General features: G+C 45.6%; 1 protein-coding gene across 2 annotated transcripts; it reads right to left on the bottom strand.

Annotated features, from left to right (window-relative positions):
- Positions 1 to 539: 539 nt before the first annotated feature.
- LOC131410597 (cryptic protein-like) lies at positions 540 to 10,944 on the bottom strand. Of its 2 annotated transcripts, none has more exons than XM_058548706.1 (6): positions 10,750 to 10,944; positions 10,391 to 10,440; positions 10,131 to 10,301; positions 9,277 to 9,391; positions 8,957 to 9,150; positions 540 to 877 (listed from the first exon to the last, which is right to left on the bottom strand). In XM_058548706.1, exons 1-6 carry the CDS (start codon positions 10,770 to 10,772, stop codon positions 759 to 761), a joined length of 672 nt encoding a protein of 223 aa, XP_058404689.1. In that variant the 5' UTR covers positions 10,773 to 10,944; the 3' UTR covers positions 540 to 758. The 2 variants fall into 2 exon arrangements, with proteins under 2 accessions (XP_058404689.1, XP_058404690.1); XM_058548707.1 differs by having other exon boundaries at positions 9,041 to 9,150; positions 10,750 to 10,940.
- Between the last annotated feature and the right edge of the window lie 3,601 nt (positions 10,945 to 14,545).

The raw sequence follows: 14,545 nt of genomic DNA, 5'->3' as shown, positions 1-14,545 counted from the left end.
CCCTGCCTAGCCTTTACAACTGAGTTCTCATGTGTAGAATCTTCCCCTTTTAAGGAGATGTTGGTGATAATGCCAAGAAGTGCTAATTGCCTGAAAAGGGTGTCACAAAGGAGCAATCAGTAGAGGAAGAAGGAGAAAAGGAGGGGGGCCAGGCTGTCTGCTCTGGTCTTGCTCTCTCCACCTGTTGCCTGCTTTCTCTATCTATGGAGCATTTGTAAGCAGCTGCTCTTTGCCACTTTGCCAGACCCAGAGCACAGCGGTACTGGGTACACACGTGGTGCTGTCCCCGGCCCCCCAGGACTTAGGGACCAGACTGACAGCGAACAAATGAATGACATGAAGCAGTGCCGCATCTGTGGTGCATCTATGTGCGGGGGTCAGGGGCTGCTCAAAGAGGAGCTGTTATACGGGTCGGTGCGCGTTCTCAGTCTACTCTGAAATCATTCGAGACGATTTAGAGCGAAGAGGCCCCAGCCTCCAGTGTTTACTCCCGCGCATCTAAGTCGTATCCCTGGAGATAAGGCTTAGGGAAGCAAGAAAAGGCTTTCATGAAAATGTTTATTAAACAACAAAAATACTCATCTAATGCTTCAGTTGATACGAAATGAGGCAAATCTATGAGTTACAACATAGAAAATTAAAGCGGATGCACAGTGCTGGCATTCCCACGGAGCGCCATGCTTGCTCAGCTGCGGTGGGGACGCCTGGCGCTGCCGGTGCGGAGTTGCGTGTTAGGTCCTCGCAGGCCCGGTGAGCGGTCAGTCCGCTTCCTCACTGAGCGCGCACGGCAGGAGGAAGCAGGGCAGGAGGATGAGCACACTCAGCGTGCGCTGTGCGCTTACTCCATTAGAGCGGGAGGCGAGCAAGTCTCTCAGGTCTGAAAAAAAACCCCGAGAGTACATAAGACACACTGCTGCCGGCCAGCTTTAAGAGAGTGCAACAGAGACGCCTGCCCCAGCTCCGATCAAGGCCCGTTTCCGCCTCGGCCTCGTCACTCCACTCTGCCTGCGGGCTCTTAGTCAGCCGGGTGGGCGCGCCCTGACCACACCAGGCCGCGCAGCGCAGGGAAGAGGCCCTCTCCTGTAGCTTTTATATTCCTTTCGACGCGGCCAGAAATAAGGGGATTTTTGTGGAACTTGGAGAGCTGAAGGAAAACTGGTTTACTGTTTTTAAGGCTAACAAAGGAATAGCCCTTCACCCTTCTCGTTTCCCACATGAGCTGACCAAGGTGATCCTTCTGAGAGTTCCAAGTTATTTAGCAATCAGGGGCAAAAAGATTTGATGTAAAATACAATAGAATAAAACAGCTTGCATCCGTCTTGCAAAGAAGATCCTACTTTTCCCCAAACCAGTCCTTAACACTATTTCTTTGACTAGGGACCACTTATTAAACAGGAAGAAGGCACTCCGCCCTAAAGTGATGGCTAATATTCCCACAGAGGAAGCTACCCCATGTACAGCTCCACTGCACTCCAGGCCTGGTGCCACACCCCACAGTGCTCCCCTTCCCTGTTGTCACAACGTGGCCCCCCATAGCAGGTCTCACTCTGAGCCCTAGGGTTTGCTAGTCTGGCTCTCTGTGCGCTGAGACCCCAGCCCAGAGGTGCTCGGTGGGAGTCTCTGGAGTAGTGGGCAGGGTCTCCGTGGTGGACTGATTACCACATGAAGCTGACAAGCCCCATAGGCATGGCCACCGGCAGGGCACCAACTCCACTAAAGCATTCTCACAAGCAAGTCCGATGTGGGGTCGGCTGGGCAGGGAAGCATGCAACTGAGGAAGGGCCCAACTGACGGTGGCTACTCCGTCTGGCATTATTCAGTCGCCTCTGGCTAGGAGGGAAGGGATTTACCTCAGGAGGTGATCAATGACTTTACTCTCCTGCCCTCGTGTTCCTTGAGGCATACTGTAGCTTGGAATGCAAGGACACATCTCATTCATCCACCCCCATGCCCTAGTCTGAGACTAACCAGACCACCTAATACTTTTTTCTTTGACATTTCTTTAGAGTAGTAAAAATAGCTAAAATCGCATATAATGCCCTGCACAGACACTTAGACTGCAGCTCTTTACTGCCCATGGGTCCCGTCCCCACGCTGAACACAAAATAGAGGTGCACAAACGAATGAGCGGCTCATGTCTGAAAATTCTTTTTCGACCTGCGACTCAGCAGCCCTACATCACAACTACTGGGAACTTCTCCCCAGGCCTGCTCAGCAGAGGCCAGCCTGGCCTTCCCCCAGGCAGGCTTGCCACAGCCCCGTCCTCCAAGACACCTCCAGGAGATGTCCTCTGAACGTGAGAACCTGTGGTGAGCAGGAAATGGCTGAAATTAACAAGTAATGATGAAGACAAGCAGCAGGGACCCACTTTACACCTGTTCACAGGTGGGCTATGGTGGGACCGTCCAGAAGGCCAGACTAGGATGGGACCGAGGTCAGGCCCACTCCAGGCCTGGCCACCACTTCCCCACACCACCCCATCTTGGGAGAGGGCTGTTCCAGGGTACCAGAACCCCACAACACAGGAACTCAGACATCTGGGCCCAGAGGAGGCTGTAGCTGATGATAAAACAAGTGCTTACAGCACAAGAAGAAACTATTCAGGTGAAAAAGGGTCGCCCAAATTGAGCTTCAGTGTGGCTTTTCCCCTGGTAGAAGAGAACAGGCTGCCCACAGAGAAGAAGGATTCAGGCAGTCATGTCAATGTATATACACTCAAAGGCTGCTGTTTCTGTCAGCTTTGTGAATTTAGTTAGACCAAGTCAGCCCCTCAAGCAGGGGTCTCCAAACTGGGGCTGTGAGCACCATGTAGTGTCCCTCCCAGAGGGCCCAAGGTCATCCACTGAGCTTAGAGAGAAAACATTGGAACTTCCACTATATATTCATTTAAAAATAAGCTTTATTAATATCTACTGAGCTCATTAGAATCTATGAAATCAGTGGTCCTACAGCCCACCATTATTTTGTCATACTACAAAGGAAACTGCTGCCGATGGATGACTGACTATAACCTGGGATTTTTATTATATACTTATCAAAAGACCTTTTTTAGACTTGGTCTAAAAGTCTAATATAGCAGACTTTTTTTTCTAAAATAGCAGAGATTTTTATCACATATATCAGTCTTGTGCATATGTGAAAAGGAAGATATAAGCGAAATCAAGTTTGCTCAAGATATGCCTCAGCATGGCAACTGTGCTACCACCAATGACTGGAGAACATGCTGAAATATTTTTACTGATGGAGTGGGAGATTTAAATAAAAAAGTTTGGAAACCACTCTGGATGAGGATAGCATCATGTTTCAATGTGAGATCCAGAACCAGCATTCCCAAAATTCTCTAATTTGTAGATACCTCTGGATGCCCTTGGGAGCCAGATGGCCTCCTCCCCTGCCATGACATCCAGAGGAGTTCACCCACTGGGGCAGCCCCTATCATAAAAGAATGTCCCACGAGGGCTTGACAAAGGCTCTGCTCTCTGCTGACAGCATCCCCACAGCTCTGACAGGCTGAGGCCAGGACTTGGCAGGGCCATACTTGCCACAAGCCCATAGGCTGGCTCTGGCCCACAGATGGTGGCTTGGTTGATTGGTTTGTGCTAGAAATGCATTTTTTAAAATTGAATTTGAACAGTGAGGCTTGACCTGCCCTCAATCTGACATTTATATTATCTGTTTATCTCTGAAGGCATTTGAGTTTGCTCCTTCACTGTGTCATTATTTAGACTCTAAATTTTAGTACATTAAACCAGTTCTTGATGCTAATGAAATACCTAATTCTTCGGGGTTACATGTAGGAAGAACTACCCTCTTGGTATAATGAGAGCTTGGCCCGGCTCAAGCACTGAACAAAGGTCCCTGCTAGCTTGAAGCTTGTCATTCTTTTTTTTTTTTTTTTAACCCTAATTAACTTAATGCCCATCAAATAGTGGGTATTGTTCACAATCTAAAAAACACATTTCAGTAAATTTGCATATAAATGCTAGATTATGAAGTAATTCTTTCTAACCTCATTGTATTGACTTGAATAGCATTGATGGTGATAATAATAAAGTAACAATAATTTATTTTGAGCATAATATGTAAAAGGTACAATGCCTTTTCACACTAACAAATCAATTGGCTAAATATTCAGCTCCAATTTTGCAGCTGTGGAGACCAAATCACAAACAAGTTATTTTACCTTTCTTAAAGATCATAGACATTATAACAAGTATTTCTTGGGATTTGAACAAGTATTGGGGGTTTCCCATGCTTTTTCTATTATGCCACACTGCCTCTTTAAATGCGAAATTAACAAATGTGAATGCAGAAAATGGTAGAGAGAACGATAGTTACCCGTCTAAAGCATACTGTTTTTAGGACACTAAAAATGGATTCTTTCAATTATAATATAATAATAGGTCATGGTTTATATGGTGCTTCTTCTTTGGAGCTGTATTTGGAACTAAGGTGTCAAAGGTCATCCATTCAATATTTATTTAGAATTATTATGCACAAAGCATTACTTAGGGTCATGGGACAGAAAAATTACAGAACAGCTCACACCAACAAACAAGATTATTTTGCATAAATTGTATCCTTCAACATCTGTTTGAGGGCAGAGGGCAGGTCATCCTCATTTTACATGAGGAGACTGGGGAGCACATAGTGTTCTTCTGAATCAGAATGGAAAGACATGCCCTCGAAAAGACATTATATTTGGGATTAAGAAAGCTCGTTATTCTCGGACCCGCAGAGCCTCAGAGCAGAGAGGTCCCTGGGAGATCCTTTTGCCTTTGGGTCCCTGGTGGAGCCAGAAGGTTGTGATTTTGTGGCATGTTATCCTCTATTTGTGATCTCCCATCCATATGTATCTCTCACATCATTACAATTATATTGTGAACATAGTTTTTCATTCTATATTCCATATACTCTTCAAAATCATCATAATATCCCATTAAAGAATTTAAAACATTTACTCTGCTGTTAGATTTAGAACATGGCCAGAATGTCAATATTCTAAATAACACTATCAAAAATATCTTCATTTTATATTGATAATTATTAAAAATCAGATCCTGAACCCTTGTGCATTGTTGGTGGGAATGTAAATTGGTGTAGCCACTACGGAAACCAGCATGGAGGTTCCTCAAAAAATTAAAAATAGAATTTCCTTATGATACAGCAATTCCACTTCTGGGTATTGATCCAAAGGAAGTGAAAATATTAACTTGAAAAAATATATGCATGTCCATGTTCATTGCATATTATTTACCATAGCCAAGACATGGAAGCAACCTAAGCGTATATTGATGCATGAATGGATAAAGAAAATGTGATACACACACACACACACACACACACACACACACAGGAATAGTATTCAGCCATAAAAAAGACGGAAATATTGCCATTTGTGACAACCTGGATGGACCTTGAGGGCATTATGCTAAGTGAAATAGACAGAGAAAGACAAATACCATATAATCTCACTTATATGTAGATTCTGAAGAACAAAAAACAAACTCATAGATACAGAGAAGAGATTGGTGGTTGCCAAAGATGAGGAGTGGGGGGCGAGTGAAATGGGTGAAGGTGGTCAAAAGGTATAAACTTCCAGTTATAAAATAAATAAGTCCCAGGGACATAATGTACAGCATGGTGACTATAGTTAATAATACTGTATTGAATGTTTGAAAGTTGCTAAGAGAGTAGATCTTAAAAGTTCTTACCACAAGAAAAAAAATTTATAACTATGTATGGTGATGGATGCTAAGTGTATTTATTTGGTGATCATTCTGCAATATATACATATATCAAATCATTATGTTGTATAGCTGAAACTAACATATGTCAGTTACATCTCAACTTAAAAAAAAAGTGTTTGACATGGTTCAGGAATGTGCTTATGTACTCTGTAAATGGTAGTCACAGATTAACAGTAATTACATATTAATTATCATTCTATCAATGTTTATATCAATATACTATAGCATATTAATTTGCAATATTTTTTATAGTTTTTTTTTAACTTTTTTTTTTGAGGAAGATTGGCCCTGAGCTAACATCTGTTGCCAATCTTCCTTCTTTTTTCTCTTTTTCTCCCCAGTGCCCCAGTAGATAGGTGTATGCCATAGTTGTACATCCTTCTAGTTGCTCTATGTGGGATGCCACCTCAGCATGGCTTGATGAGCGATGAGTAGGTCCGCACCCAGGATCCGAAACTGCGAACCCTAGGCTGCCGAAGTGGAGCGCGCAAACTTAACCGCTACACCACCAGGCTGGCTCCTTTGCACTATTTTTAAATAATTAAACGTTATGATAAAATATCATATTGTTTCTAAATTAACAACTAGCCTCTTGTGATTATGTTTTAAGAAAAAAGAAGAATTGGACCTCATTTACTAGCTGTAGAAGTTAACTACTCTCAGCCTCAGTGTCCTCAAATATCAAAGGTACAATAACACATATTTCATAGGCTTGTTATAAGAATTGAATGGGATAAAGTGTACAAAGTGTCTGAAATATACTAAGAACTAACAAAGACAGTTATCATCATCATCATTGTCATCCTCACGTCATCATAACCTTCATCAGCACAGCTGCCACCATCATCATCATCACTCTCACGTCATCATAACCTTCATCAGCACAGCTGCCACCATCATCATCACTCTCATGTCATCATAACCACCTATCAGCACAGCTGCCACCACCATCATTGTCATCCTCACGTCATCATAAACCTTCATCAGCACAGCTGCCACCATCATCATCATCATCTCTCATGTCATCATAACCTTCATCAGCACAGCTGCTATCATCATCATCATCATTCTCATGTCATCATAACCACCTATCAGCACAGCTGCTATCATCATCATCGTCATCCTCATATCATCATAAACGTTCATGAGCACAGCTGCCATCATCATCATCACTCTCATGTCATCATAACTACCTATCAGCACAGCTGCTATCATCATCATCATCTCTCATGTCATCATAACCTTCATCAGCACAGCTGCCACCACCATCATCATCATTCTCATGTCATCATAACCACCTATCAGCACAGCTGCTATCATCATCATCGTCATCCTCATATCATCATAAACGTTCATGAGCACAGCTGCCATCATCATCATCACTCTCATGTCATCATAACTACCTATCAGCACAGCTGCCATCATCATCATCCTCACATCATCATGAACCTTCATCAGCACAGCTGCCATCATCATCGTCATCGTCATCACCCTTACGTCATCATGACCACTGTCAGCAGAGACACCACCATCGTCACCTGCCCTCAAGCAGGATCAATGGGTCAAAGAGTACAAAGGTGTTACTGCCCTTTCTGCACCTGACAAATTACTCTGAAAGATGACTGCAAAGTTGAGCAAAACAAAGATGTTTTTGGAGCCATTGTCACTGTCCTTGGCAGACAGCAGTCCCAGCCTTGGACGTTTCCAAGGATGTAAAATAATGAGCAGATATGCTGGAACCCAGTTCCAGCATGTCCTGCTACTTCTGAATCCACGCTGGCCTTGCACAGGAGACTGGAAATGATCACAGCTAGCCCCTTCCCCACATTACCACTGGGGGAGCCAATGGCAGATGGGAAATGACCTCACCTCTAGGACTACACATGTACCACCTGCAGTTCTCATGCCTGTTCCCTAATTTGTGTCCTCTTCTCTGGGGCGTAGAAGGAGCAGCTAGTGAATCAGGGGCATAGGCCCAGCAAATGGAGAGCCCAGTAGGAGAGGGAGGGCTTCAGAAAATGTGGTCCACGTGAGGGAGCCAGGGAAAGGTGCAACATGTTTTACTATAATCACACTTCCCCCTACTGGCACTGCTGGCACCCTGCAGAGCTGGCTGAGGTGGGCAGGGCAGGAAGTGGGCTGAAGGCCTGCACCTTCATTAAGAATGTCCCTTGACTGTTCTTCCTACCCCAGGTTGCACAAGGAGGGAGATCGGGGCAGGAAGGAGGATTTAAAGCTGAGCATTCATTGTGTGCTCTTCCGCTACTGCCCCACCAAGAGGGTGGGGGCAGGAAGTTGGCCTGAAGGGCTGCACCCCACTGGTGCTGCCCAGCCACTGCAGTCCTGAGAGAAGACAAGTCCTGGGGTTTCAGGGTTGTGCTACCATTAAGTGTGCCTGTCACTGTGGGTTTTGTTCAGGGTTCAGTGAGGTGGAGGGAGGAACAGGAAAGTGGACTTATGGGCTCTGACTTCACACTGCAGAGCAACCCCACTCAGGGCCGACGGAGGGCTGAAGGGCTGTGCTGTCATTAATTGCCCCTCACCGGAGTCCCAGCCAAGGCATGCTGAATAGGGGAGAGGGTGCAGGACATGGGATTGAAATGCTGTGCCGCCTTTGCTTGTGCCCCTGGACCCTGCCCAAGATGATGATTCAGCAACGGAGCAAAACATCTGTTTCCTGACCCAGGAAATTCACGTTCCCTACTGAGTTTTACAAGTGAAACATTAGCCTTGAGTTGGTGACTGCTCAGAAGATTCACGAATAAATGTTTACTCCTATCTGTTCTCTACACCCTGCTGGCCTTTACTATGTGTGGCAGGCCTGAGCCCTGGGTACAAGGGACCTTCCTTCCCTGGGAGTGTTGACATAGCACCTGGCCATCCACGCCTGCGACCATCTGCTCCAATGCCCTCCTCCTTTCACAGTTGAGATGGTGTGGGCGTCGTGTAGGGAAATAACTGGAGATTTAGTTGGGTAACGTGTCTGCCAGGCTCGGTTCTACTTACCAGCTTGTGTGCTCCAAAAACTGCTCACTGTAAAGGACACTTAAGGACACTATTTGGAAATCACATTAAAACTCAGCAATTGGGATACGGGAAACTTAGGAATAAAATTTAAAATGATAATAATAATACATTATGTGATTCACAAGGAATCTGACTTTCCTGGGTGATGAATCGACCCAGTTTGCTCATTTCTGTGTCACCTGGCACAGGTGGGTCTCCACGGATCGGTACGTATAAAGCAGCAACTGTCTGCGTGTGTAGACTGTGATCACAGGTCCTCTTACCACAGCGGACGGGTGACTGGCGGGGGAGGCAGTGCAGGGCCCCGAAGACGCACCTGCAGAGGAGGCAGCCACGGAAGGTCCAGGCTCCATGCACTAGGGCGCCGCATTCGCTGAACAGGTGAGACCAGGAGTTACGTCACTGCGGGCGCCCCCGCGTGCGCCCCGCCCCCCCCGCTCCCCGCGCGCCCCCTTCCCCTCCACTCGACCACCCGCAGCCGGCTCAGCCCCGCGCCCACCTGTGCCTCTGGTCGTGCTCGCAGTAGCGGCCGGTGAAGTGGGCGGGGCACACGCAGAAGCTGCCCAGCACACAGGTGCCGCCGTTCCTGCAGCAGCGCGGCCGTGGGGGCGCCCCTGTGGAGGTCGGCTGGGCGTTGGCTCCGCGACCCGCGCGCGGCCCTCTACGTTACACCCACCCCAAGAAGGCCGAACGAGATCTCCCCAGCGAGGCAATAAAATTAGCTCCCTGCTAAGTGTGTTTGCTCAGGAAAACCCTGCTTGTTAATTTAAGGGTTAAAAACAAACTAGCAGGGATGGGCGGGTCAGGAAAAAGCCCCATAACTCCACGGGAAACCCTGCCCCTGCAAGTAGGGTTTTCTTTTTTCCTTCCTTTCACCTATTAAGGTAAGGCTGTGACTTCCCGTGACAGTGATTAAAGACAGGCCTCCGGGCGGGACCACCCAGGGCTGCGATGGCGCCGCCCACCCTTCCCTCTGCCCCGCCTGGGGACGTGGTGTCTGGAGCCTGGGAGTCTGAAATAAGCCAAGCAAGGGTCTGCTATTATCTTGGGTTGGGATATTTGTTTTAAATACATTTAAATCACACTTCTCTGGCCCTGCAGAAAAATACCCATTCAATAGCAAATGCAACGTTTTACCAATGAAATAGTAAAACTTTTTTCGGAGTTAAAAGAACATCTCACTAGGAAATATTTTTTACTTTATAGTGTATCTTCATTTGAAGATGATAACATGTTGTCTTGTTGGATTTCTCGTTTTATCTTCAATTTCTCCTAGGGTTTTTTCATATCCCAAACTCGGAGTCCACTGACTGAGGTGTCCGCAAGGGCTTTGTGGGCCGCACCGCGACTTACGCTCTCGGACAGCCCGGGAGTCGGGAGGTGAGTCCTGTGGCCGCCAGCGCTCGGCGCTCCCGGTTCCCTTCCTCCAGTTGTTCGAAGTCCAGTTGAGTGTCTTCTGGAGCTTCTGAGCTGTAGCATTGTTGATTTCTTCTCTACTGCCTTTCTGTTTCTCTTTTTGATAGCCTTTTAAAAACATTGAAAGTATGAGACTGATAATGATTGAGAAAGAAATATACAATAAAAACTGAGACTATAAATAAAATACTTCTTACTATTTCCCAAATGGATGATCTGTAATGCCAAACTGATCATAAACAGGAGCCTAGAATATTTAAAGAAAATTATTGAAGTTTAAAATATAAAGAAGTATAAGCAGAAATTTACATATGTATAAAATGTAATGCAATAACATATAAATATATAAGTATATACACTCATGTATAATAAATATTATGCAATCATTTTGTAACTTGTAGATTTTGATTAATGTTGTCGATTAGAAAGATTTTGCTACCAAAAAAGTGTACACATCTCTTCATGAGAAGAAACAATCATGCATGTATTGTAATTTATTCTGGAGGCTTTTAAACGGCCCTCTTGGCTCTAAGATCTGGATGATCTCTGTCCTTACCTAACAGGGTGGCTCCCGGTCATTTTCCCACTGGTATGAGAGTCTCCTTCTCTTATCAATACGATGAAGATCAACTTCCAAGGAAGTTAAGTCTGACCGGTTTTTGTATTTTCGGGTATCTCTACTCCAGGGCTGGGAGTAACTGCGTCAGGACACAAGACTGATAAGGACGGAAGACACAAGGATTTCCTGCCCTCAGCCTCAGCCACAAGAAACAAGAATGAGAGCTCTGAGTTCTGCTGTGGAAGCCGGTTAGGCAGTGGCCTGCTGTGACAGGCAGGGCCGGTGCAGAGCCTCAAGGACTGTCCCCTCAGTGAGACCTGGCTTAGGGGCGGAGACCTGGGCTGATTCTCTCCCAACAGTGTTTATATGCTGACAGCAGCAAGAGTGGTCAGCTCCTTGTGTAAAACATCAGTGACCCAGGTGACTAGCCTTTCCCTCACTGAAAACAAACAAACAAATGAAAACCCCACCATGAACAAAAAAAGTTCTCGTAGGAAAATGGACATTTTATATTGTATCCTCCTAATCCTGGGAGACGGTGAGGGGGCCCAGCTGAAGAAGGGAGCCGCTGTGTGGGACATAACCAGCAGGCCTGGGTACCAAAAGTCTTGAGTGGGGAGCGTGAACTTAAAGTGAGACCTTTCAACACCTGCTTTCTGAGGATGTATCAATATTTCCACAAACTGAGCCTTGTCTCTGTGCCCAGCATGGTGGTGAATGTGTCACAAACATTACGCATTAAGACAGTACCCTTCGAGGGAGGCACTATTGTTTACTCCTCAGGTAAAAAGTGAGGCAACTGAGGCTTAGAGTTTAAGTCCCTTGTGGCAGTTAGATCTTTGGACAACGTGAAATGCACAGATATTATGAGAAGAAGTCTGCAGGGTGTGTGCACAGTATCTGAAGACCACTGAGCACAGGAGTGACTGCCCCTCACCATTGTCTGATGAGCCTGCTCTGAATCCCAGAAGGGAGTGATTTGGGGTCCTCTTCTGGGACTTTCTAAGTTTCAGTTTTTCTAATTGCCAAAACAGGGACGAGGGTCCTTTTATCAGCATTAAAGAGGGCACCTTGTAACCCTGGTGCAAATTGTTCTGTGATTTTGATATAAAAACTGCTTTCTAAAAATAGCTTGCTTCGTCCAAGTATGAAATAGTCTTTGCTCCTGATTTAAATTTTTAAACCTTTAAATGTGAGGTTTATTAGAGACTGTTAAATAAGCCCATAGAGAATAGGTGAGCCTGGCTGCCTCACAGGCACCCAAGGACCAGTTCTGTGAGCTGCCAGGACCAGGTCGGGACCAGCAGACCTGAGTGGGCAAAACCTGCGGAAGGGGCCGCCTCATGCCTTCAGGGAATGTCTGTAACTGAAGTCATGACAGGTACACTTTTAAGCCCGAAAGTGTTTGGTTATTGTTAATTTCATAATTAGGTTATATATAAGAGTAAGTATATTTTATGACTTTCAATCAACAGAAATTTCTATATGAGCAAAATGGCGTGTACACTAAAATAAAACCACGTATAAGCTAAAGGGTTATATTTCTTTGAATAAGAAGTTTTAACAGTGTTCAGTTTATAGGATGATATTGAATCCAAACCTTTCTGATATTAAGGTTTTAAAAGTAGTATCTAAAATCTAACTTTCCCCCACAGTTTCTTTTATTGAATTTTGTATTGTGGACATTTTCCAACATACACGAAAGCTAGGACAATGATCCAATAAACTCAGGTTCAACAATTAAGTATCAACCTTTGCCAATCTTATTTATTTTCTCCTACACTTTTTTTTCTGGGATTAAAACAAATCTCAGACATCATAATATTTCCTACGTCAAATATGATTTTGAAAATATGCACTTTATAAATGGAAACTGTAGAAAAAAGAAAGGAAATGTCTTCAGAGCAAGACAGGATTGAGAGGCTAGAAATAGGGATGGAATGTCCCATCTCTGGCTGTTTGCTTAAGATCTAAAGTCAGCTCTGAGGAGGGAAAGGGCTAATGGCCTGGGGTGAGAAAGCTGCTCTGACCTATTTTTCAGCATCCTGTCACTTGCTCTCATTTACTTAAAGGTCTTATAAAAAGAGTTTTGCATTTCGCTGCAGAGGAGACCAGGTTTGCTTGGTTAACAAGGTCCAGCTGGAAGGGGTTGCCTGGGTCTGCTGGAGGCTGCGTGGTGAGCAGGCAGACCCCCTGCTCTGGGGAAGGTCCTCTTTCTTGTTATCAGTTGTAAACAGATAAGGCTGGAGCCCACCCACCCACCAGACCTCTAGTGGAACTTCTGACTCATTTTGAGCTGACATAAAGTGGGTGGGAATTGGGACACCCTGCCTCAAGATTGGAGATCACCCCGCCTCTGTGTCCTCAGTGCATCAAACAACCACTGAGGAAAATGTTCTGCAACAAATTAGGTGTGAAGGAATCGTCTGGGTGACTTTAAAGCAGTGGTTGTTAATGTGTGCTGCTCACTGGGGTCTCTGGGGAAGCTCTTAAAATGTGCTTAAGCAACACTGCAGGCCCTCTGCTCAGAATCCCTGGGGCAAGGCCAGCATCAGGGTTTTTTTTAACCAGCCCAGGCCATTCTGTCACCCACTAGTGCCCCGAGGAACTCAAGGGTGAGTTTGGAAGCATTTAACTGTTTTTGGAAGTTCTTGCTTTATGTTAAGGAGACACAACCAGCAACCATCCTGAAGCTAACCAAACCTCCCTACAAGAGCTATGCCCATGACTTTGCCTTATTTATTTATTTATTTTTTGTGAGGAAGATCAGCCCTGAGCTAACATCCGTGCTATTCCTCCTCTTTTTGCTGAGGAAGACTGGCTCTGAGCTAACATCTATTGCCAATCCTCCTCCTTTTTTTCCCCCAAAGCCCCAGTAGATAGCTGTATGTCATAGTTGCACATTCCTCTGGTTCCTGGATGTGGGACGTGGCCTTAGCATGGCCAGACAAGTGGTGCGTCGGTGCACGCCCGGGATCCGAACCTGGGCCGCCAGTAGAGGAGCGCGCGCACTTAACCACTAAGCCACGGGGCCGGCCCAACTTTGCCTTATTTTTAATGTGAAGATCTCTTCAGGAGGAGATTAAGCCTCATTACCATAATCTGCAGTGTACCCACCTCTCCCTTTTGAATATTTGTTCCCCAACCAAAATAAAAGCTTCTGCTTCTCTTTGTTCGGGGATAGCATGACTTTGGAAATGATTCCTCATGGCCTCCTATTTGCTGCAAATACACTTTCCCTTGTGAGACAACTTCCACTGGTGCAGAGTCTCATTTAACTCACCAGGCGACAAGCCCACTTGGTTCGGTGTCAGTTCCAGTGTGCAGCTGAGACTGTGACTCTGGGTCCACGTCATGCTTGGCTGTGTGCTCCTGAGGATGGAAATACTTCTTTCACATCTTTGCATCCCTTTTAGCACAGTGCCAGAGGCACGGTGCCACACAATAAAGTGTTGTTTGTGTTGATGGGGTTCAGGGCAGGCCACCCCAAGATGTGCCACTCTGGTATGTGGATTATTTCGAGCTGAAGACAGAAAAGGCTCAGAAGAATCAGGAAGGACATTCGACCTTCCCCCAAACTGCCTAAAAGAATTTAACAGAAGGCCTGTTTCAGGAAGGAGCCACTCCCATATGATGGTGGTAATACAATGTAAAATAGGTGTGATAAGAAAGGCACCAACAAGCCCATCTTATCGAAATTTGGTCTCTTGGGCCACATTCTCTGTAGGTGGCCCAGTAAAGAGTTGCCTGACAAACATTTGTATTTCCATCTCCATGTGAATTGTCTTCCTCC

Source organism: Diceros bicornis, chromosome 10 (assembly GCF_020826845.1).
Source record: "Diceros bicornis minor isolate mBicDic1 chromosome 10, mDicBic1.mat.cur, whole genome shotgun sequence".
Taxonomy (NCBI): Eukaryota; Metazoa; Chordata; class Mammalia; order Perissodactyla; family Rhinocerotidae; genus Diceros; species Diceros bicornis.
The sequence above is the reverse complement of the archived record's forward strand: the minus strand, read 5'-3'. Positions and strand labels throughout refer to the sequence as shown.